Below are 23,851 nucleotides of genomic sequence, written 5' to 3'. Positions count from 1 at the left end.
CGAAAAGCAAACCTCTCTGATTCAGAGTTTAACGTCCAGTGGAAAATTTAATATTCTTTTCAGAACGAGAACCTGTTTGATATAATTATGAATTCTGATTTGTAATTGACCGACACGCTGACCTGGATGCTAGTTTAAAAGGTAGCAGTATAAAAGGAAGACATTTGATCCTTTAGCTACCAGGACACTTGTTCTGATCAGTATTTACTCTTACTCCCAAATGTTGTATGCTAATTTGAAAAAGGCAAATACTAATTATCTCGTCTCTCCGTACATGACTGATTGAGAACATTATTGTCTGGTGATCGTAAATATGTGTCCGCTCTATTTTTTTTTTTTATTTATTGTCTTTGCGTCCGTTTTTTCGTTCATTCTTTCGTTTGTCCCGCTTCAGATTAAAGTTTTTAGTTAAGGGAGTTTTTGATGAAGTTGAAGTCCAATCAAGTTCAAACTTACTACACATGTTCCCTGTGATATGATCTCTCTAATTGTAATGCCAAATTAGATTTTTGAGCCCAATTATATGGTCCTCTGAACATAGTTCACACAATGATAGTGCGAGTGGGGTATCAGTGAACTAGACACATTCTTGTGGTTATATATATTTCTTTTTGTATCCATCCTATGAGTTATGACTTTTCCCACTGACTTGTAAAGTTTGTTCTTATGTTGTATTGTTTCACTACTGGAGACTACTATTGGAGAGGATTGTGAACCTTCTAACATGCGTAAATCTCCCATATGTCGTATGTGTCTGTCACAAGATAGGAGCCTGAAATTCAGAGGTTTTCATTTGTTGATGAATAACCTATTTGTTTTTCGTTCATTTTTCGTATTCAGTGTTGACTGCCATACAGTGAGAAATAGTTATTAATGTGTGGGTCATTTGGTCTCTTGTGAAAAGTTGTCTCAATGGCAATCATACATCTTCTTTTTTGTATTGTATATTTGATCTAAAAGTTACACAATCATCCACATTTATAATCTGCATGTCTATTCATTTCATTCCTTTATTTGACAAGAAACATGGTTATTTTTGCCAAATACTCAAACCATTTAAATGAATGAACATTTTTATTATGCAATCTTTAAAAACGAGATTTTTCTCAATATTGCAAAAATTAAAATAGCATTTTAGTCTACATTGACAAAATTGCAATAACAAATGCACACAATTATTTCTAGATTTACAGTTATTGTTTTACCCGGTAAAATAATGTTAATGAAGACTATTTATATTGTTGTTTTTATCATATGGTCTTCTCCCTGTTTTAAATTACTTTGACATGATTTTGTTAGTAACTTTTTAAGAGTTATGAGTTATATTTTTTCTTTTAATACCTTCTGTCTCCTTTTCAATATTTGCTACTGAACTTGTTCTTTGGATCATAAAACTAATACTAAAACGATTTAAAAGAATAAACATTTTTATTATGCAATTTTTAAGAAAGAGATTAAAGACATGTGATACGAACAAAATAAATAAATAAGTAGTATACAAAATATTTTTATATTTAATTAAACATGCTCCCTTCACCTGTAAGATACATCAAATCAAAAATCATCCCATAATCTTAGCAACCAAGTTAAAATAATTCATGCACACTACGGCTAATATATTATTCTTCGCTTTTCTCTTTTACTTCACTCAAGCCAAACAATTTCAAATACAATCCAATTCTGACAATAAATATCAAATTTACAATTTAAAGAAAATATCCATTATGAAATTATTTTTTTTTATGTCAATTACTGTTAAGTCAGAAATTATTGTGAAAAATGTGACAGCTAGGGAACTAATAATCACAATAATTTAAATTTGCATTTGGAAATTTTGTTTAATGAATTACACAGGATTTTTCTCAATATTGCAAAAAATAAAATGGCATTTTAGTCTATATTGTCAAAATTGCAATAATAAATGCACACAATAACTTCTGGATTGACAGTAATTGTTTTACCCAGTAAAATAATGTAAATAAAGACTACCATGAAAATAATAGAAAATTTCTTGTATATTTTTACACTGATATATTATTTTCAGATGAGATGGTTGTTACAATGAAATTTTAATTGATGTCTGAAATTGATAATTTTTAATGATATCAAAGGGAATGTGTGTACTGAAATATACCAGATGGAACCAACACCTTTATCATGAAACTCAATGATTATCTTACAAACATTTAGATTACAAAAATCATAGTCAACTTTATCAGTATAACAAACAAGGGATGTAACCCTTTAAAATTAACAATACAATGTCCTCTCTCCAATGTCTCCTAAAACAATTTATCCATTTACATAAATTTATTATGTAGTACTACTTAAAAAGGCATTTGACTTTTTCGATCCACTTTTTTGATAAATCAAACAATTAATTTGTTATTCTGAAATCAATTAATTCATGTCTGTTGTAAGTTTAAACATAAAATCTTAACACCGGGTATCCAAACCTTTGAGGGATCAAATCCCAAGGAGCATTTACTTTGGATTCATTAATATTTGTGGTCAAATAGATTTCTTATGCCTTGAAAAAGCGTTATTGTTACTGGCACTAAACATAATAGTCATCTTAAATACACACGTAACCGTCACAGAATTATATGACTTTTCAAACTTTCTTGTTCTCTTTTTTTGTTCTCTCTCCTCCTTCGAGCTATGAAAGCTAGTATTATATTCTATAAGCTGTTTGCTTTATATGCATGTCCATTACAATATACTATTTTTGTAATTTTATATTGTATTATGGAGAAGACTTCAAAAGTATGATTGATTTGTGTATAATCCATTTTGCTTTAATTCAGCAAATAAAATATGTTTAAACTTATATTTGTGGGATACTAAATTTTGTGAATTTTCTAGGTTTAGGTGAAATATGAATTTAAATATATATAATTTCTGATTTGGATACCTAGTGTGATCTTGTTAAACAATATTTTATAGGTCTACCTTCTTATACAATAAATCGTGAGTTTTGAAGGGTTATATAGAATTCCTTGAGTAAACTGATAAATTAACTATGATTAATGTAATGATACAAAAAACACTGTTCTGGTTATATAGTTAATCTGACAGAGGATCATTTCATAATATTCAATTATAGATTTGATTGCTGATGTACAAAGCAATTTTTTTATTTTAAACCTGCTATTATTTCTACTAAATTCTAATTTGAGATTCCTTATACTAAATACTATATTGTGATTCTTGTTAATCCAAAATTGAGATTCCTGTAAATCATAAATTGAGATTCCTGTAAATCATAAATTGAGATTCCTGTAAATCATGAAATTGAGATTTGTGTAACTCCTCCATTGAGATCCTTTATAAAATCCTACATTGATTCAATTTCATTAAATCACCTCTGTCAAGATTTTTTATTTTCAGTGCAGAAAACCTACTGAAATTTCTGTCATAGTAAACTCTCTTTAGTTTACATTTATAACAATTTGATAATAATTTCAGGAGCAGGTAAAATGCACTGATTTTTAATTTTTGTTTAATTTTGGCAATTTTTGCCTTTTTAAGAAAAGAAAGCAATGGTATTTGTGTCACAATAGCAGAAAACACATATTTCTTTTTCAATGTTTCTAAAACTATACACATGAGACAAAAAATTGGTAAAATATACATAATAACAATTTTTCTTTAAAATTGCTTATATCTATGATAATTATCCATCACAAGCTACAAAATAGATCATTTTTCATTTTCATGTTACCCACTTTTGGCTGCGCACTATATAATTTTTAGACAGGTAACCTTTTCTTTAGTATGAAATCCTGATACCAAGTCAAGTAAGAGCAAGGTAAAGAAGTAAAATAAAGCTTTCAATTGGTACAACTTTTGGGGAAAATAAACTGCATTACATTTTCTTTACACAACAAAATCTTTAGGAAACAGTAGACTTTCCCTCAAATTACACCGATTATAAGTTTGATTTTACTTATGTTGGTTGCTCTTTCTTGACCAAGTACCAGGATATCCTACCACAGAAAATGTAACATTTCACTAAATTATATAATCAGGAGTCAAAAGTTGGTAATATAAAAATAGTCAATTGTACATTCTTTTTAACATGTACAAGAGTGACAGGAATACCATTGCTCTCCCCAGAACAGCGTTCATAACAAATTTATACATTGATACAAAAATATGTTTTACATTAACAATTATTATACATTCCAACATAACAAAAAAGATATTTTGTAATCTTAAAAAATGATATCCTTATAAAACATGATAATAAATACAATTGCATCTTGTAAATCAATATAAAAACAATGGAAACTTTCACCTCCTACTGTTTTCAGTTTATATAAGAAAAGACTTAATGAGAGATCTGCAGACTGATTTCTGTTAACTATCCCTCTGACAAGTTTAATTGATACAAATAAAACTATCCAGACACTAACAGGGTGGATTAAGCTGTTTTTAAAAAGGGAGATTCTCTACCTAGGAGAGGGGTTCCAACCAAACAATCAAATGCAATGATTATCCAAACAAAAAAGGGTTCCAACCCCCATTTCCCCCTCCTTAATCCTCCACTGACTAACAATGTCTAAGGACTGTTCTGAAGTTAAACAAATGAGGACTTTTAATAGACTCCAACAATCCTAATATCAACTTTGCATTTAACTGATAACTTTGACATAACTGTTATCAACTGACAAATAACCAATTTGGACGCCTCCTGATCTTTCCTGAATTTAAAATAACCCAAGAAAATTTACCATTTAAAAAAAAAATCAAAAAATTAGTATACATTATATTTTGATTGATTGAATGATTGATTGGTGTTAAATGCCACTTTCATCTCTGGTGATCAGTTTTTAAATGGAGGAACCACTGACCTTTGTATTATGTTTTGAAAATTGGTACCAATTTTGTTTAAAATTATCATGATTATGCATGTTTAAAAGTATGTCCGTAGGAATATAAAAGAATATACTATCCATTTTATGGATTGACCCTGAAGTATAAATTCATGGATTTTATATTTTTTTGAGGTAATAATAAAAAATAAAAATATAAAATCACAAACACAAATAACATAGCTAAGTAACAATATTTACATAAACTTCAATATATCACAATTATAATAATCACTTTTTAAAGAATGTTTGCTTCAAATATGATTTAAAAGTTATCAGAAAAAGAATTAGTTAAATTACAAAATCTGTATCTTGGATCAAATATCTAAATATCTGTATTCTCAAGCTCTTTATAATTAACTGGTTCTTCTTCTTTTATAACTCAACTGGTTCCTCTTCTGACCCATTACCTCCCTTGAAAGCATCAATATTTTCAGCATCCTCAATAGTATCTGGTAACTTCCTGTTTGAAGTTTCAGGCAAAAATAGAACCAGTAGACTGGCAATAAGGGAAATAACTCCAAATATTATCACAGACACAGATTTGTGGGTAAAATCACCCTGAAATAAAAAATCATTGACAAAAGTATTATTCCAAATTGTTAATTATGTGCATCATATTATAATTAAAATCTGTTTCTACTTTTCTAATTTAAAGAATTTAGAAAAATAGTTATGTCTTAAAAGTTCAGCAAATTGCAATATTGACTTAGTCTGTGCTTAAGTTGTACATGTTGAAAACTCAGCAGCTTTATTGTTGTGATTGTTCAACATTGAACTAAAATGTGAAATTATCATGATTTGAAGGAAATGCTGCAAAGATATAATGATCTTAAACAAAAGGGCAAATCAATTATCATTTACAAGCACTTTCATCTGAACCGTCCAATCAGACCCAGAGTGCACAACTTTTCATTCTATTTTCTTAAAAACTAATTACTATCAAAAAAAAGAATCTTAAGAGTACCAACTCCTATCAAATGTTCCTATCGAACAGATCACTTACCAAAACAAGAATTTGAGGTGCCACAACTCCTCCCAATCTAGCCCAGAAAGCACATGTTCCCATACCTATGCTCCTATAAAAAAAAAGTAATATACATTGTCAACCATCAAATCATTTCATAGAGGATTGTCATAAATTAAAAGTCATATGAAACGAGTGACTGGTGAAAAATAAAGTATATCCAATTCTTAAACCAATGCATGTATATATCATAAACTTAGTCTTCTGTATAGGATTTTATCATTTTTTTATGCAAACATATCGTATAATAGTTAATTTTTTCTCTCTCTATCTGTTATGATGTGAAAATTTGACAGGTATATCAATTGTCGTGTTTTGAAGCCATAGTTTACCGACTGTCACCTTATAGTAAACTATCAACAGAGAAGCATGGATATTGAGCATGTGTATAACATGCATATATGTATAATCAGATAAAAGTTTATTTCAATGACAGATCCATGCGTTTTGCGATCACAAGATTTTTACAAGAAGGGTCTAAAAGCCAGCAATTAAAAAAGTGAACTTCTCATGAAAACTATTTATTTAGTTTTAAAACACATATGCATTATTTTTTTTTAATTTGAGGTTTCATATGACTTTAACCACTCATGAAAATCAAATATCTAATGCACAATATCGTTTTTATTGGACAGTTGCAATGTATTCAATCAGAAAAATTAATTGAAATCAGTTTCTTTCTATAATTTTAGATTGGTTTTTACAAAGAACAGTTTGTATAACATCAAATATAGTGCCCCCCCTCCCTAGCCAGATGTATATTTCCACCATGATGTAATCATACTGTTGTAGAACTGTCCTACCTGATAACTGTTGGGTAAAGCTCAGAACTGTAAACAAATATAATACTAAAAACTCCAGCCATTCCAAACTTCCCAATGATAGCAAATACTTTCTCAGCCATCCCTGACGCTCCTGAAAATAAAATCGGAATGCCTTAAATACATATGCGTTGTTTGCATGTGTTGAGAAAACAACGGGACTGACAACTTCTCTAATCACCATTGTATACAAGGTCTAAGTCACATCGGCCAAGTCACCTTAACTCAACCATAAAGCTGTTGTTTGTTATAAGAGTCAGATAATGAGAAATTGTCCCCCACAACACTTAAAACAAAAAGCATCTTTTACTGGATTTTTATTTTCTTATACAGGTATCATGGAATAGTTCCTAATGTTTAGACTTAGATCAGTATTCATTGGAAATAATATCAAATCAAGCTCTGAAAACCAACAAATAATACATCTACCTATAATCAACTACACAAACAACTTGTTTATATACAGCTACACTATTTCAAAAGTGACACTTTTTATTATATAAACTTTAAGTCTCCTTTTCACTTAATTCGTTTATTCATGGATTTATAATCCGTGACTCATGATAAGTGCATTTTTCTTGACTTGTTTCTATTTGATAAATGTTCTCTGTCATCATGGTGATGAAGATTTTGAATAGTTCTTTTTTGTGAACAGTGATAGAGGTGTTAAACTGCTGTTTTTTGTGAACAGTTTTGTTGTATTCTTGTGACCTGTGATCAGTAAATTTAACATGAACCGTGATGACCCCCCCCCCCCAATACCCACTCACGCACCAGGTACTGTGTAATGTTTATTATCTCAACCTACCTGCTAGTGCAATAGGAATAGATCCAGCAACTATACACGAAACAGATCCAATAACAAAGAACAGCAATAGAGGAATTCTTCTTCCAAATCTGTACAACATTAATAAAAGTTGACAATTGGAACAAATATCATAAGTATTGTTTAATGAGTTCCCCTTACATTTGTAATTTAGGTGGTACAAAATACCTCAAGGAGATAGCTGTAAAAATCAGCTGAATGTTTTAATCATGTTACATTGTTAATGAAATATAAAGCTTCTCACTGACAAAAATTGTTGTGTTTCAAAGTGCTATATATATCCAATGAAACTTTTCCAATTAAGTGTGTGGTTGAAGTTTTTTGAAATTTTCATATTTTTGAGAAAGTGTCAAAGTTAATATTTTGTCCAAATCTTATGAAAATGAAACAAACCAATTAATTTATGTCAAGGTGATTGGTACCACCTTAAGAGCACTTTTAGATTATTTCTGAAATAAGAATTTAGATTTTGCATATGTTTTTATGTTATCTCCACGGAAATGAGATGTGCCAATTCTAATACATCTGCATACTAATTATTATTGATCTAGCACTAATGGCTTCCCTTAACCTGACCTCATCACAAACTAAGCAAAAAGTTCAGTCAATAGACCATGACTGGGTGTGCAGGGCAAATTAATCTCCGTGTAAATGTGATTTAACAATGCTTATAAGACTGCATACCAAATATCATTGGCCTACCACTACTGGTTCCCCATTAACTGACCTAACCACAAACTAATACATTGTTGACATATATGTTAACACGGTGTTATGATATTGTAATTATTATGTTTATTTATGTTGGCCTAATTTGTGTTGTATGGCCTGATAGTTGTTTACCAAATAATCTTATAACTGTGCAGTTTAGGAATCACTGGAACATTCACAGAATGATTGGAACTTTCTAGAATGATCCTTATAAAAGATGCGTAATTCAAACTTCTACGTTATTCCAGAAACTTCCGTTGTAACTTTCCAGGATTTTCCACAATGTTCCATTATAGAGTGTTCTAGAATTTTCCATGACAACACTATATATACAGACACTAAAGTTAAACTCTCATAATTAAACTTGGACATAGACATTGATAGACATTAGTATTCACAACATTTGGATTGACACTTTTATTCTACAAACAACATCATACTGGATTGTGACCTTAGTATAGTGAACGTAATATTCAGATTGGATTCCGAAAGATTTCCGGATACAGATAAAGATAAAAGATTGGACTCATATTTGACAGTTAAGTTGACAGTAATATTTGTGTAAATCTTCTTGTAAAGTTTTGTATAATAAATATTGTTAAATTTTACATATTGATTTGTGTCTTTTGTTGGCTACAATTTAAAGGCGATTTCTGGCCGTAACAACGGTCATAAACAGTTTACCTAAGGTTCAGCTTTTATTACTTCTCTAGATAATAAAATTGATACGTTGCATATGGTTAATGATATAACTGCATCATATTTATGTGGGAAATAAAATAATGTGGACACAAGAGTGACTGAGAACATAGTATTAAAGAAATATTATCAATATCTCTATTTACCTTTGGATAAGGTAAATAACCATGATGAAGGCTACCAGATCAACACATCCACTGATGAAAAAGGTTAAATAATGGTTCCCTGCCAGGCCTGCTATCTTAAATGTCATCCCATAATATCCGACACACACAGAAAACCTGAAAGTACAATAATTCTTATGATTCACATATCTATAAAATTTATCACTACAAATTTAATCTCATGTGAACAAAATCTTTATGAACAATGAACATTTCCCATTCTTGGAACTTTCAAACATACTTTTACTTTTCTACATTGACTAGAGGGTTGAGATCTCATAAACATGTTTAACCCTGCCATATTTTTGACCCTCAGGAGCCTCTGGCCTTTGTTAGTCTTGTATTATTTTAATTTTAGTTTCTTGTGTACAATTTGGAAAAATGTAAAATCACAAAAATACTGAACTCAGAGGAAAATCGATACAGAAAGTCCATAATCACATGGCAAAATCAAATAACAAAAACGCATCAAAAACGAATAGACAAGAACTGTCATATTCCTGACTTGGTACAGGCATTTTCATTAGTAATTAGAAATTAGTATGGCGTTCATTATTACTGAACAAGTATATATTTGTTTAGGGGCCAGCTAAGGACGCCTCCAGGTGCGGGAATTTCTCATTACATTGAAGACCTGTTGGTGACCTTCTGCTGTTGTTTTTTCTATGGTCGGGTTATTGTCTCTTTGACACATTCCCCATTTCCATTCTTAATTTCATTTTGATCCTAAAAAAGTAACAATGACATATTCACTTTTGATGTTAAAATATTTAAAGTGCATAAAAAACTTCAACAATTAAAGCAGTAATACAATCTCTAAATAACTACCATAAATAAAACAAAATCAAGCTGTGTTTTCGTAGAATTGGTGTTCGCAGAAGATCATAAAACATGTACTGTCGACCTGGTTCATTATCTTTAGCCTCAATCTGAATTTGGAGCTCATCCATTGTTCTAGCAGGGAAGGACAGGTTGTTAAACTTTGTGATTTTCTTTACTATTTTCTGAGCTTGATCAATCTTATCTTTTATCATAAGCCATCTCAAAGTTTCTGGAACCAACCTATAATGGAGAACAAAAGAGTTAATATATATAAAAGAGGGACGAAAGACACCAAAGGGACAGTCAAACTCGTAAATCTAAAACAAACTGACAACGCCATGGCTAAAAATGAAAAAGACAAACAGAAAAACAATAGTACATATGACACAACATAGAAAACTAAAGAATAAACAACACGAACCCCACCAAAAACTAGGGGTGATCTCAGGTGCTCCGGAAGGGTAAGCAGATCCTGCTCCACATGCGGCACCCGTCGTGTTGCTTATGTGATTACAAATCCGGTAAATAGTCTAATTCGGTAGGTCAAATTCATGAAAGGGAAGGGGATTGTAGCTACCACGTAAGGAACATATCCGATATCATTTGTGAAACGGTTATTCCATAACGGTCAACCAACTCGTGATGGCGTCCGTAAAATTTACGAAGGGATGATTTCAACTTCACCATAAGAATACTTTAAATTTCAAAATTAATTTTCAGTTTTTTTATTTTGTGTTTGGTTGATTATTTGTTTGTTTTTTGTTTTTTCTTTTTCTGGAGGGTATTTTATAATTTATAATTTATAATTCATTAATAAACCACACAATAAAATAATCAAAATACTACAAATTCAGAAATTGCAATGCTTTTAATACTGTGAAAAAATGGGACAGTATGAACAGCTATGCAATAATTACAACTACCATTTATAATCTTAGTTGCCTTTGGCTTCATAACATTTTTCCAATCATATTTAAATCAAGATTTTGCATTGTTTGCCAGCAATAATGAATTTGCAGTAGTGACCAAAAAACTTGGTTCATGTCTGTAATATTTGTTTTTTCACCTCAATTAATTTGTTATGAATTAGGTTGATAGTTTTCACAATTGACTTGTTTCATTTTTTCTTGGTCTGGACTTTTATAACAGTATTGGTTTTTCACATTGATAAATGTGGAATGGTTGCATTTAATAGGTTACATCCACTTCATTTGATCTTTGTAGCATAGTTGTTTCATTGGCAGTCATACCAGACATAATTATCTTTTTATTTTATAATGTAACTTACCAGATATAAGTAAGTGCCAGAGCACTAGGAACAGATATAGCTAGTTGTATATTTCTCCAGTCCTGTAGTAGGTAAGCTATACCCGCCATCATGATGACAGTCACACCCCAGAAACATTCCAACACAGCCCCAGCCGTCCCTCTATACTGGGGGAGGAAAAGCTCCATTACCATCACATATGTCGTGGTTTGTAGACCCTGTAATAAACAAATTATATATTGATAGGAAAGTGAAAATACGACAGTAACCCACCAACACAGCTCCTGCCATCCCTCTATACTGGGGGAGAAACAGCTCCATTACCAGTGGCGGATTCAGAGGGGGGCGTAGAGGGCGTACGCCCCCCCCTTTGCTCGGACTTTTTTTTTTTTTTTTTTTTTTTGTAAAATGATTTATCAGACTAGACTTCGTGAACTTTGTCATTTCCTAAGTATTTAATTTTTATACGACAATTATTTTCTTATAAATATATTTTTCGCTGGTATTTACTGATTGTCAAAGTCATGTGATTTGCTATGGTGGAGTTGACCAGTGCGTTGAAAAAACGGCACTCCGTCATTTTGAAATTCAAGTTACAGTAATACACATTGCTTAGGCTGAGGATTTCATGACAATCAGGAAACCTTCAAAGCGACAGAGGATTGAGCAAGAATGTTTGGGCTTCTATTTCACTATTCCACCAAACAGAAAGTAATAGTTAATACTCTATAGACTATTACACTCTAATGAAAAAAAAAGTTCCATAATATTATTTACCTGCGAAAACCTGTTTAACCCCAAATGCCCCAGCTTATTTTATGAATAACAAAGTTGAATAATGATCCCTCGTCACCCCGCCGCATTTTTGCCCCTCTCCCAAGTCAGGAGCCTATAGCCTGTGTTAATCTTGTATTATTTTATTTTTAGTCTTCTTGTGTACAATTTGGAAATTAGTATGGCGTTCATTATCACTGAACTAGTATATATTTGTTCAGGGGCCAGCTGAAAGACGCCTCCAGTGCTGGAATTTCTCGCTACATTGAAGACCTGTTCGTGACCTTCTGCTGTTGTTTTTTCTATGGTCAGGTTGTTGTTTCTTTGACACATTCCCCATTTCCATTCTCAATTTTAGTATAAGCTCTAGAAAAATTTCAAGTCTCAGGTACGAACCATTTGATTTGAGGAGGCATGCAGTCTCGAGATATTTGAGAGAAAAAAAAGACTCTGATTCTTGCCTTAAACAAAAATTCTGGTCGTATCTGGATTGAAAACAATAGTCTTGTCTATTTTTTTGCTATTAAAAACGAAAATTTTCAACAAAATTATTTAGCATGAAATGAACATGATGAATAAAAACGGGCGTATTTTTTTGTGGCCGGGGTTTGCATGTCTGACTGGAATGTCTGTTTCGCGGAACTTATATATATACTGAATACTTTTTTCAAGACCAGACTGTAACCTGCCTGCTGGGTGTGACCTTTATGTCTCTATTTGTCGACCGTCATTCATAACTTCGTTGTCATTTCAGACACTTTCGTAGTCTTTGGTGGATTTGGAACCCCTCACTTCGGTTCTCTAAGTTATATTGAGTGAAACATATCAATCAAACATTTTGATACAAACTGCTTGTTTGTCTTTTTTAACTCGTTTCGATCGTATTCTAAACTACATCTAATTTCCATGTCTATTTTTTACTGACAAGTCCTACATCAAATATATCAGTACATAGCTTCTATACTTTCATTTTATAATAAACAATAAATAGGGAGAATACAGCATAAAAAATATACAAGCCCCAATCCAGAAACCGTTTAAATAGTAAATGTTTTTTTTATTTAATGTTTTTTCGCCCAAAAAAGGTCCCAAAAATTTTTCGCCACCCCTTTCCAAAATCCTGGAACCGCACCTAATTACCATCACATATGTCGTGGTTTGTAGACCCTGTAATAGTGAAAAATTTATAAATAAGGAAAAGATATGTGTTGCAATGAGAAATAACCCAACAACACACCTCCAGCACTCATTGTTTGGAGGCCCTGTTGTTAACAATATTTTTTGTATAGGGAAAAGAGATAATAGGTTAGTGGACCCAACAGCACACTCCAGCAGTCCATCTAAACTGATGGAGAAACAGCTCCATATAACCATCACATATGTCGTAGTTTGTAGACCCCGTTATAAACAAATAATTTAAAGATAGGGAACAGTGGTAAGTGGCAGTGAGACAGTGTCCCAACAACACAAAAACAAATGAGTATAATTATGACATTATTACATAAATGAAATGTCAAAATTTTCCACCTTTTTACCTCCCTTTTTCAAGATCTTTTTATTGAAGTTCAGATTTTTTATGTGTATATACAATGTACCGTAAACCAACTTATTTTCACAGATACTCAATTTTGCATTTTACCCTTGCTAGACCATTTCGCAGCTAGTTATTTTCACGATTTCTCATTTAAACTGTTAAATGAGGAAAGATCCAAATTTGACATATTCAAGACAATTTATATTTGCGATATTTTTCTACTCGCAAAAGTCGCGAAAATAAATTGCTCCCAAAATTAAGTTGGTTTACAGTAATATGGATGATTGCATAACTGTACATGTACATGACTTGAAAAAAAAACATATTTTCATTTGAATAATTGAAATAAAGTAGCATTTTCTTGATAACATAAATAAGGATTTTTTTTGGTAATCAAATTGAAAAAGATATTACATGAAGTTGACCACTGTCTATAAAGTACTTTAGTGTCAAATATAAGAGTACAAAAAGAAAAGCTGTGAATTTTCTATAAAATTTGCATATATTTAGCTTTGAAACAAAAGGGTAAATAATCATTAATATATTCTGTCACTCAAAAATGTACATTCTTCCATGTTTTTATCAAAACTGCTTCCCTGAATCCACATGGACCCAATTCATGCAATTCAAGTCAATATTAACTACATTTCCAGATGGAAACTTTCTACGGTAAACATTACCTGAATAAAAATTCCCTGTAGGAACCTCAGTCCAACAAACAAATAATAGGACTTGACTAAAGCGGTCAGCACGCCAATGGCTACTGGTGTGAACAGAGTAACCAACATAATTTTCTTCCGTCCAAACTTGTCGGCCAGGTAACCAAAGATTAAACCACCAACCATCACTCCAATGAAATAAATTGTTGTCGCCAGTCGTGATAAGTAGGCATTACTACAAACAAGGTCCCACTGAAATTAAACAAAAGCATGTGATATAATTATTTTATCTAATAGTACATGTACTATACAAATTAAAATTTGATTGCAACAAGTTTGTTTTAGTGATATTTGTTGCATTTTTTTTTACTTTCTTTTTTTCTTATGTCACCTATCATGTCTATAGATAAACCTGAGTGTAGCAATAAATATGTAATGTCCTAAGTCAGAAAACCTTCAAAAAGTCAGTAATTTTTTTCTTTCAATTTCATCCAGCTAGCACATAAAATCAAATGGTAGCTTTCATAATACATGTTATATTGCCAAGTGTGTTGAAAGTGGAGTTAATTCAGTGGTTGTCATTTGTTTATGTGTTACATATTTGTATTTCATTAATTTTTTTACATAAATAAGGCCGTTAATTTTCTCGTTTGAATTGTTTTACACTGTCTTATCAGGGCCTTTTATAGCTGACTATGCGGTATGGGCTTTACGGTGACCTATAGTTGTTAATGTTTGTGTCATTTTGGTCTTTTGTGGATAGTTGTCTCAATGGCAATCATACCACATCTTCTTTTTTGTATTAATCATCATTCTAAACTTTTTGTCTTTTATCTATCATGTATAATACTAACAGAAAATTTTAGAAAAAATATTTATTGGTGTACATATATTTTAGTCATTTCTATTTTTACCTCTGATGCAATTGATGATTCTTTGCCAACATATCTCCACTTTCCATTAGGAGAGGAATCACAGGTGAATACTTCACTTTCATTGGTGCTATCACTAGTGAAGTATTTGGTACTACATTTACCATATTCAGTTTTCTCATTTTGCCAAATACTATAATTAGTTGTTGATGAGAGATTGACCATGTACGTAGGATCCTCGTAACTAGAATTATAACACTCGTACTGAGGTGGACGCCCAATGAAAGCCATGACGATATGGTTGAAGACTACAGGGAAGTAATTCAAGGCTAGCAGCAGGAATATACAGACTTGGTACTTGCCAGGACTGCCAAGTTCCTGAAGAAGGCTTTCTAACTTGATCTTCATGATGAATCAGTGTTGTGATGGTCTTAAATGTTTACTGAAAGTATAGAAGTAATAATTGTTCATGTTACAATAATTTAATTGTGAATGCAATGCTTATCAGAAGAAGCTTCTGATTGGCTGACAATGTTTTGTCTATCAGCTCATAGACAAAATTTTGTCATGTGACTGAGATGTAATCAACAATTATTCATGATTTAATACAGCTTAAATGAAATTAAGAATTAAATAATAAGGAATGACTTTAATATTTTTTCTGTCTATTTGAAGTATAATAAACTAGAGGCTCTAAAGAGCCTGTGTCGCTCACCTTGGTTTTTGTGAATATCAAACAAAGGACGTAGATGGATTCATGACAAAATTGTGTTTTGGTGATGGTGATGTGTTTGTTCATCTTACTTTACTGAACATTTTAGCTGCTTACAATTATCTCTATCTATTATTAACTTGGCCCAGTAGTTTCAGAGAAGATTTTGTAAAAGATTACTAAGATTTACGAAAAAATGGTTAAAACTTGACTATAAAGGGCAATAACTCTTAAAGGGGTCAACTGACAATTTCGGTCATGTTGACTTATTTATAGATCTTACTTTGCCAACATTTATTGTATTTTAAAGTTTATCTCTATCTATAATAATATTCAAGATAATAACCGAAAACAGCAAAAATTTCTTATAATTACCAGTTCAGGGGCAGCAACCCAACAACAGGTTGTCTGATTCATTTGAAAATTTCAGGGCAGATATATTTTTACTTAATATACAATTTTACTTCATGTCAGATTTGATTTAAATGCTTTGGTTTTTGAGTTATAAGCCAAAAACTGAATTTTACCCCTATGTTCTATTTTTAACCATGGCGTCCATCATGGTTAGTTGACCAGGTTACGCCACACATTTTTAAAACTAGATACCCAAATGATGATTGTGGCCAAGTTTGGTTTAATTTGGCCACGTAGTATCAGATTTTTGTAAAAGACAACTAAGATTTACAAAAAATTGTAAAAAATGGACTATAAAGGGCATTAACTCCTAAAGGGGTCAAATGACCATTTCGGTCATGTTAACTTATTTGTAGATCTTACTTTGCTGAACATTATTGCTGTTTACAGTTTATCTCTATCTATAATAATATTCAAGATAATAACCAAAAACAGCAAAATTTTCTTGAAATTGCCAATTCAGGGGCAGCAACCCAATAACGGGTTGTCCGATTCACCTGAAAAATTCAGGGCAGATAGATCTTGACCTGATGAATAATTTTACCCCCACGTCAGATTTGCTCTAAATGCTTTGTTTTTTGAGTTATAAGCCAAAAACTGCATTTTACCCCTATGTTCTACTTTAAGTTGTGGCTGCAATCTTGGTTGGTTGGCGGGGTCACACCACACATTTTACAAACTAGATACCCCAATGATAGTTGTGGCCAAGTTTGGTTTAATTTGGCCAAGTTGTTTCAGAGGAGAAGATTTTTGTAAAAGATAACTAAGATCTACAAAAAATGGTTAAAAATTTACTATAAAGGGCAATAACTCCTAAAGGGGTCATTTGACTATTTCGGTTATGTTAATTTATTTGTAGATCTCACTTTGCTGAACATTATTGCTGTTTACAGTTTATCTCTATCTATAATAATATTCAAGATAATAACCAAAAACAGCAAAATTTCCTTAAATTACCAATTTAGTGGCAGCAACCCAACAACGGGTTGTCTGATTCATCTGAAAATTTCAGGGCAGATAGATCTTGACCTGATGAACATTTTTACCCCATGTCAGATTTGCTCTAAATGCTTTGGTTTTTGAGTTATAAGCCAAAAACTGCATTTTACCCCTATGTTCTATTTTTAGCCGTGGCGGCCATCTTGGTTGGTTGGCGGGGTCATGCCACACAATTTTTAAACTAGATACCCCAATGATGATTATGGCCTAGTTTGGATTAATTTGGTCCAGCAGTTTCAGAGGAGAAGATTTTTGTAAAAGTTAACGACGACGCCGGACGCCAACGGACGACGCCGGACGCCGGACGCCAAGTGATGAGAAAAGCTCACTTGGCCCTTCGGGCCAGGTGAGCTAAAAATGTGGTGCAGTGGTATGCACCACATTTGTAATGTTATTCTTCACAGTCATTCCTTAAATAATACATGTTTTTCTTACCTTAACAAAATGAAATAAAAACTTTTATGTCATTTGGTCTTTGGCAATCATAATACATTTCTTAAGTTACTTTTATCAACAGTCATTCAAAACAAATTTATTAAAAAGTTATCTCCTTACATTTTTTGTTATGTTAATTCTATTTATATGTAAAGTTGACCCATAATATTATGATAATGTACTAAACATTGTATTAAACATGTATGTTAAATGTCGTATTCAAAATATTTATTATGGAATTTTGATTTAATTACAAGTTATGCATTTCATCAAATGTCATTTAAATTTTAAAAACCTAGGTATTGGCATTTGACCAAACACTTTATAACTTATAAATTCAGTATGGTTTCCTTTTCATAGAGAATTCTGCTAAATTACAGACACAAATAAATATTTGTAGAAAAAACCATAAACATATCTCAATATTCCAAAGCTAAGAATTGATGTCTCAATTTAAAGATAAGATTCCTGACATGAGGTGAAATCTTCTTCTATATGAACAATGATGAAGAAATAAAAATGATTGATTGATCATGTTGATAGTTTGATGTTTTTATGAGACTTTCAGCACTGACAGTAATGGCTACATATATTGTATATATTTTTTGAAGTTTGAAAAGTTTTATAAACATATATATACAGTTAACCTGCCTAATCAGATACCAAAGTATTCCAACATCCTGCTTTAAAAGAAACATTTTCATGATTCTGAAATATACCTACCCAAGTTTGAAGAAAAAAACCTGAGTATTCCAACACCCTGTTTAATACGAATTTTTTTCTGGTCGCCTATTGTGTCCTATAACACAGGTTTCGCTATAAAAGTATTTGTTACTTACCTTACTTAGTAGAATGTAAGTATATTATTTAATATTACTTATCTCTAGCTGGTCACTGAAATACTGGAATAAAAAATGGCTTTCAACTTAAATGTCTGAAGGTTTTCAATTACAGATACGCCAATATTAAAAGACTTAATAAAGAACCGGAAATCTAAAGGTCAATATCTAACAAATATAACAAAGATAGCGATCTGATGTGAAAAGTTTGTATGGTCATGATGGTTAAATCAATGAATAAATCAATATTGGGATGATTTAATTCACTTTTATGGAAAGTTATAAACAGTTCCAATACTAACCTGCTGTCTGTGCTGTAAATAATTTTTACTTTCCTTAAAAGAAAAAGAAAACGATAGTAAAGAAAACAACACCCATTAATTACCGCATGGTAAGAATTTATTCTGGTCGACATGTTTCGATAACATGTGTGGCATCTTCAGGACAATATTACATATGAAATCTAACAGTGACGTATTAATTGGGTGGTTCTCCTTACAAGAGATAAACATTATAAGTTCAATATCAAAGAACATGAAGAAGAACTAGAAGCACAGGCAGTGGCTGGGTTCTTGGATAAAAATTTTCAGTTTCGAGACTGCAGTCATAGCTAATCTATGAGTATTAAAATAGGAAACCTAGATGCGTCCATCAAAGAGGGAGGGAAAAGCAGGCATATATACCAAATAAATGTATACCCCACAAAAATAAAACTTTATGTTCCAAAGATTCCCAAGCATAAATCTACTCCTGTGCAGAATATTATTCCAGCTGTCAAACTTATTTTTATCTCATCTGGGATTCCTGTCCCCTTTCCTTTTATGTTCATTTTTTATTATCCAATTATGTGGATATAAAAAAGAAGATGTGGTATGATTGCCAATGAGACAACTATCCACAAAAGACCAAAATGACACAAACATTAACAACTGTAGGTCACCGTACGGCCTTCAACAATGAGCAAAGCCCATACCCCATAGTCAGCTATAAAAGGCCCCGATAAGACAATGTAAAACAATTAAAACGAGAAAACCAACTGAAGTACATTGTACAATTTGCCTTGATAGAACCTTTTTTGTTCTGCTAGGGCATAAAAACACAATGAATCTATTGAACATATATGTAAGTTAACCAAGGTTATTATTTCCAGTATTCTTACAGTTTAAACTGCCTTTTTTAACTTCAAATATTAAGCATAATTGAAATTATTAAAAATGCATTTACCTTCATTGACCTTAAATCAAATGTACCAGTATTTGAAATGAAACCACATCTCTAAAACAGATCCATATACATTTATCATGTATATCATTTGAATATAACTATGGTAAAAACATGACATTAAATTTGATGTTTTATGTTAACACTGAGTGGTAAAATATGTAAACAAGTAACTTAGTTGATACAATTCCAGGTTCGTTGACCTTAAAAGGAATTTTTCATGGAGGACCCACGAATATTAACAGGCTTCCGCAGGTCTTTCAACAAACAGGGCAGAAAAAATATACAATCAGAACATTTTTTGTTTTGTTTTGTTAATGTTATTCTTAAATATCAAAATTAGATTTCTAATTAGCAAAACAAAATTTGGGTTGATTTTAAGAAAAGATTACTACAATTTTATCAAGATCATGAAGATACTGCACCTAAACACCATTATATAGTATTGTTGCTTCTTGTTTGATTGATATACACATGTATATCCTTAAAATACTGCTTCTAAATTGTTTTTCTTGAGATGCAACAGCAAATATATTTTATTTTATATGACATTATACAAGGAACTTAGACATGTTAGAGAAGATTCCTAATGGCCTGGGAAGTGCATTTAAATTTACCTTTTAGTATCAAAGCACTGCACTCATGCTGATTTCTACCACCCAATTTAATAATACAATGTCATGAATGTTAAAATACTGCTTAAAATTGATTCAATAATAATTGAGTCTCCACATAAAATCAATACTATTTCATGACATTAAATGTACCTATATGGTATTCAATCAATAATGATTGATTTTTGTCCCATTTATTCATGAAAATCACTGTAATATAAATTGATAAATTGAAATTTTTTTACAGAAGAGTTTTATGACATGTATGATAATGTATGCCTCTGGTGCTGCAGTTTCTCGCTGCATTGAAGACCGATTGGTGACCTTCTGCTGTTGTCTGTTCTATGGTTGGATTGTTGCCTCTTAGACACATTCCCCATTTCCATTCTTAATTTTATTATAAGCTCATAAAATTTATCATGAACATTATTTCTCTTGTGTCATTTAAACATGTTTATGAATTGCTTCTATTGATTAAGTATAATATCATAACTCAAAAGTACATTTCATAGTCACCAACAAATAACTATGCGGGCACTATCCTAGTAGCAATGATTATTTTATAAACAGCAAAGTCCAAGTACACTAAATATGATGTCACATTTCAAATTCATATGCTGATTTTTCAATTTATGGGGATAACAAACATGTATGATTCCCTTCTATAAACTATATTCAATTGATACATTTAAAAAAAAACAACATTTTAATGTGGGACTGAACACTTTTGACTTATATTAATTTTGCTTGTTTAATTTTCATCAGATTTTGACCAAATGTTTATTTGACCCTTTGACAAAAATATAAAAATTTCAAAAAACATGAACAAAACACTTTATTAGAAAATGTTCTTTAGTTATCATGGTTATACAGTCAGGGGTACTACTTGTACAAGTGTATTTTATTTACTTGAAGAAGTAAAAAAAAATATACATGTATAAGTAAATCAATAATGTTAAAATAATCTCCCCTTCATTTTCTCAAAAATTTACTTGTATAAGTAAATTTTTCTTACAATCCAACAAAAATCCTCAAGTTTTGAGATGTAAAATCATGCCTTTAATGATTTTTCCCAGGTTTGCTCAAATTTTTTAATTAAAGTTCAATGTTTCATCTCATTAGTTCAACAAAGAAACTGATTGCGCAAAGTATTTCCTTAAGGCCTTCAAAAATTGCTCCTTGGGGGCTTGTAAATGAGCAGTGTTCTGAAGATAACAGACAAATGAGATTTTCATTGTCCATGAAATTGCACTGAAATGATTAGTAAAGACATCTGCAAAGAGCAGATAATTTAAAATTCTATTACAGCAAAGAAATCCAAAGATTTCAATAAAAGAAGATAGGATGACTTTTTTACTTCTACAAGTAAAAAAATCTGAATATCTAAGGGACATAACACAGCCAATATTTTTTTTTACCTATACAAGTAAATAAAATTCACTTGTATAAGTAGCTTACAAATTTACTTATATGTGTATATTTATTATTACTTCTTCAAGTAAATAAAATATACTTGTACAAGTAGTACCCCTGACTGTTATATAGCACTTTGATTAACATGATTAACACTAATTTTGATCATTGAGAAACTTAATATTTCTTTAACAATCATGACAATTCAACGTGATTAAAACGTGTTTAACTTTGGATGATTTTTACAGAGTTATCTCATTGTAGTGTTAGATACCACCTTAAAGACAATTTTAATTTCTCAAAATGAGCATTCAGTGTGTTATAATGAAGAGAAAAAAATATTGGAAGAAATTTTCTTTATAATTTCTGAAATTTTGAGAACTATTAGTTGGCTAAAATTAAATTACATTTATCAGCCTTTTTAAAATAGTAACTTCTTAAAGTAAATTGCTTATTACCTTAAGACAATACATTTCTTTAACAATAGTTAAACAGCAGTGTAAAGGAGGTACAAAAATGTACTTCAAAATGTTGTGTTTGAATTACCTCCCTTACACTGCTTTTAAATTATGTTTTGTACAATTTACATGTAAGTAATTGTCCATTAACAAAGACAACCTTGTTTCCCCCCTAATTCTAAACAGTTTGAACCATTATCATATGAGGGGGATCAGTTAGACCTTTATTGGGACTCCAGAATCAGATGTTTTTAAGCGGTATCCGGTCATTCTGGCGCCAAACAGATCCGGCCCCATGTCAATCCGGCCCAAAGTCGATCCTACCCAAGTCGATCCGGCCCACGTCGATCTGGCCCCAAGTCGATCCGGCCCCATAATAAAATATGAAATAACTATATTGCTTTTTGAGGAATTTGTGACACATTTTAACAGTATAGATGGAATTTGAAAAAGTGTCCGATGATGGATGACAAAGGGTTAAGTATTGGAGTACCAGTTAAAGAACTATTTTAAATTGATACGAAAATGAGTGTTATTGTGTCGTTGGTTGTACATGTTGTATAGCAGCTTCAACATATTTTAAAATATGAAGTTATTTTCAATGATAGCTTTAACTTTGAACATGTTGAATGTCATGGTGATTTCATTTTTTATAGTTCATACACAGAATATCTAAATAAATATTTACAGTCAACTGGAACCTATAAAATTTAACTCATCATAATGACTTGATTAATCAAATCATAAGTCTATAATTTGAGTGTTTATTCAACAATTGTCTGATGATTATGAATTTAAGATAATACCACTTGTAATAACTTAATTAATCAAATCCTGATTAATTAAAGTTACATAATCAACAAGGTCTGATCTTTATAGTTTAATCTTCTGGTTCAGGTTGGTGTATATAATAACAATAAATTTTATTTTTTTCAGGTACAAAATGTAAGTAACATCACAGGCTTCTATAACACTTGTTTGTTTTTTTTGTATTATCAACAAGGTCTTTATAGTTTGATATTTTGTTTGGTTTACATATAATAATAATTAATTGTATTTTTTTCAGGTAACATCATAGGCTTCTACATGTTCTATAACACTTGTTTTTTTTGTTTGTAATATTGAATATATAGTCAATTAGACCGTTGGTTTTCCCGTTTGAATTGTTTAACACAAGTAAAGCTTGTGGATCGGCTTGTACCGTTGTGTATGTAACTATTTGTTATTACACAAGATGAAAGACTTGCTAGGATCACAGTCAATTGAAAGAAAATGCTAATTACTACAGATTAATGTTGATGTCTGAATTGTTTTAATATAATTATGCCCAATAATCTTGAAAACTTGAAACCTTTTAATATATGATAATAAAAATCATAAACATTTATGAATTACATTAATGAATATATTTATTTCTATTCCTTATAAAAATATTTTTTATTGGGGCCGGATAGACTTTACATATGGGCCGGATTGACGTGGGGCCTGATCAACTGAAAGCTTTTTAAGCTTGGTATTTCAGGATTGACCCTTTCTGCATCCAGGAATTCTTTTTCAAAATTTTGGGATGTAGAGATTTAATTTTCTTTAAAATAGGGACCTCTGGATATCATGTTTTTAAGCACAGGATTTCAAGAACAGAACCCCTCCTACCCCCTACCACCGGTATCGTTCGCCCTGATTACATGTTCGC

At 31.2% G+C, this 23,851-nt stretch overlaps 1 protein-coding gene across 1 annotated transcript; it reads right to left on the bottom strand.

The window, feature by feature from the left end:
- Window positions 1-3,744: 3,744 nt before the first annotated feature.
- LOC134701907 (solute carrier family 22 member 3-like) lies at window positions 3,745-15,480 on the bottom strand. The gene is made up of 9 exons (XM_063563013.1): window positions 15,096-15,480; window positions 14,203-14,433; window positions 11,236-11,432; window positions 9,954-10,187; window positions 9,108-9,242; window positions 7,534-7,622; window positions 6,708-6,819; window positions 5,884-5,956; window positions 3,745-5,438 (listed from the first exon to the last, which is right to left on the bottom strand). The coding sequence occupies exons 1-9, from the start codon at window positions 15,459-15,461 to the stop codon at window positions 5,253-5,255; spliced, it is 1,623 nt and encodes a 540-aa protein (XP_063419083.1). The 5' UTR covers window positions 15,462-15,480; the 3' UTR covers window positions 3,745-5,252.
- Between the last annotated feature and the right edge of the window lie 8,371 nt (window positions 15,481-23,851).

This window comes from Mytilus trossulus, unplaced genomic scaffold (assembly GCF_036588685.1).
Source record: "Mytilus trossulus isolate FHL-02 unplaced genomic scaffold, PNRI_Mtr1.1.1.hap1 h1tg000373l__unscaffolded, whole genome shotgun sequence".
Lineage (NCBI taxonomy): Eukaryota > Metazoa > Mollusca > Bivalvia > Mytilida > Mytilidae > Mytilus > Mytilus trossulus.
This window is presented reverse-complemented; position numbering and strand designations above follow the sequence as displayed.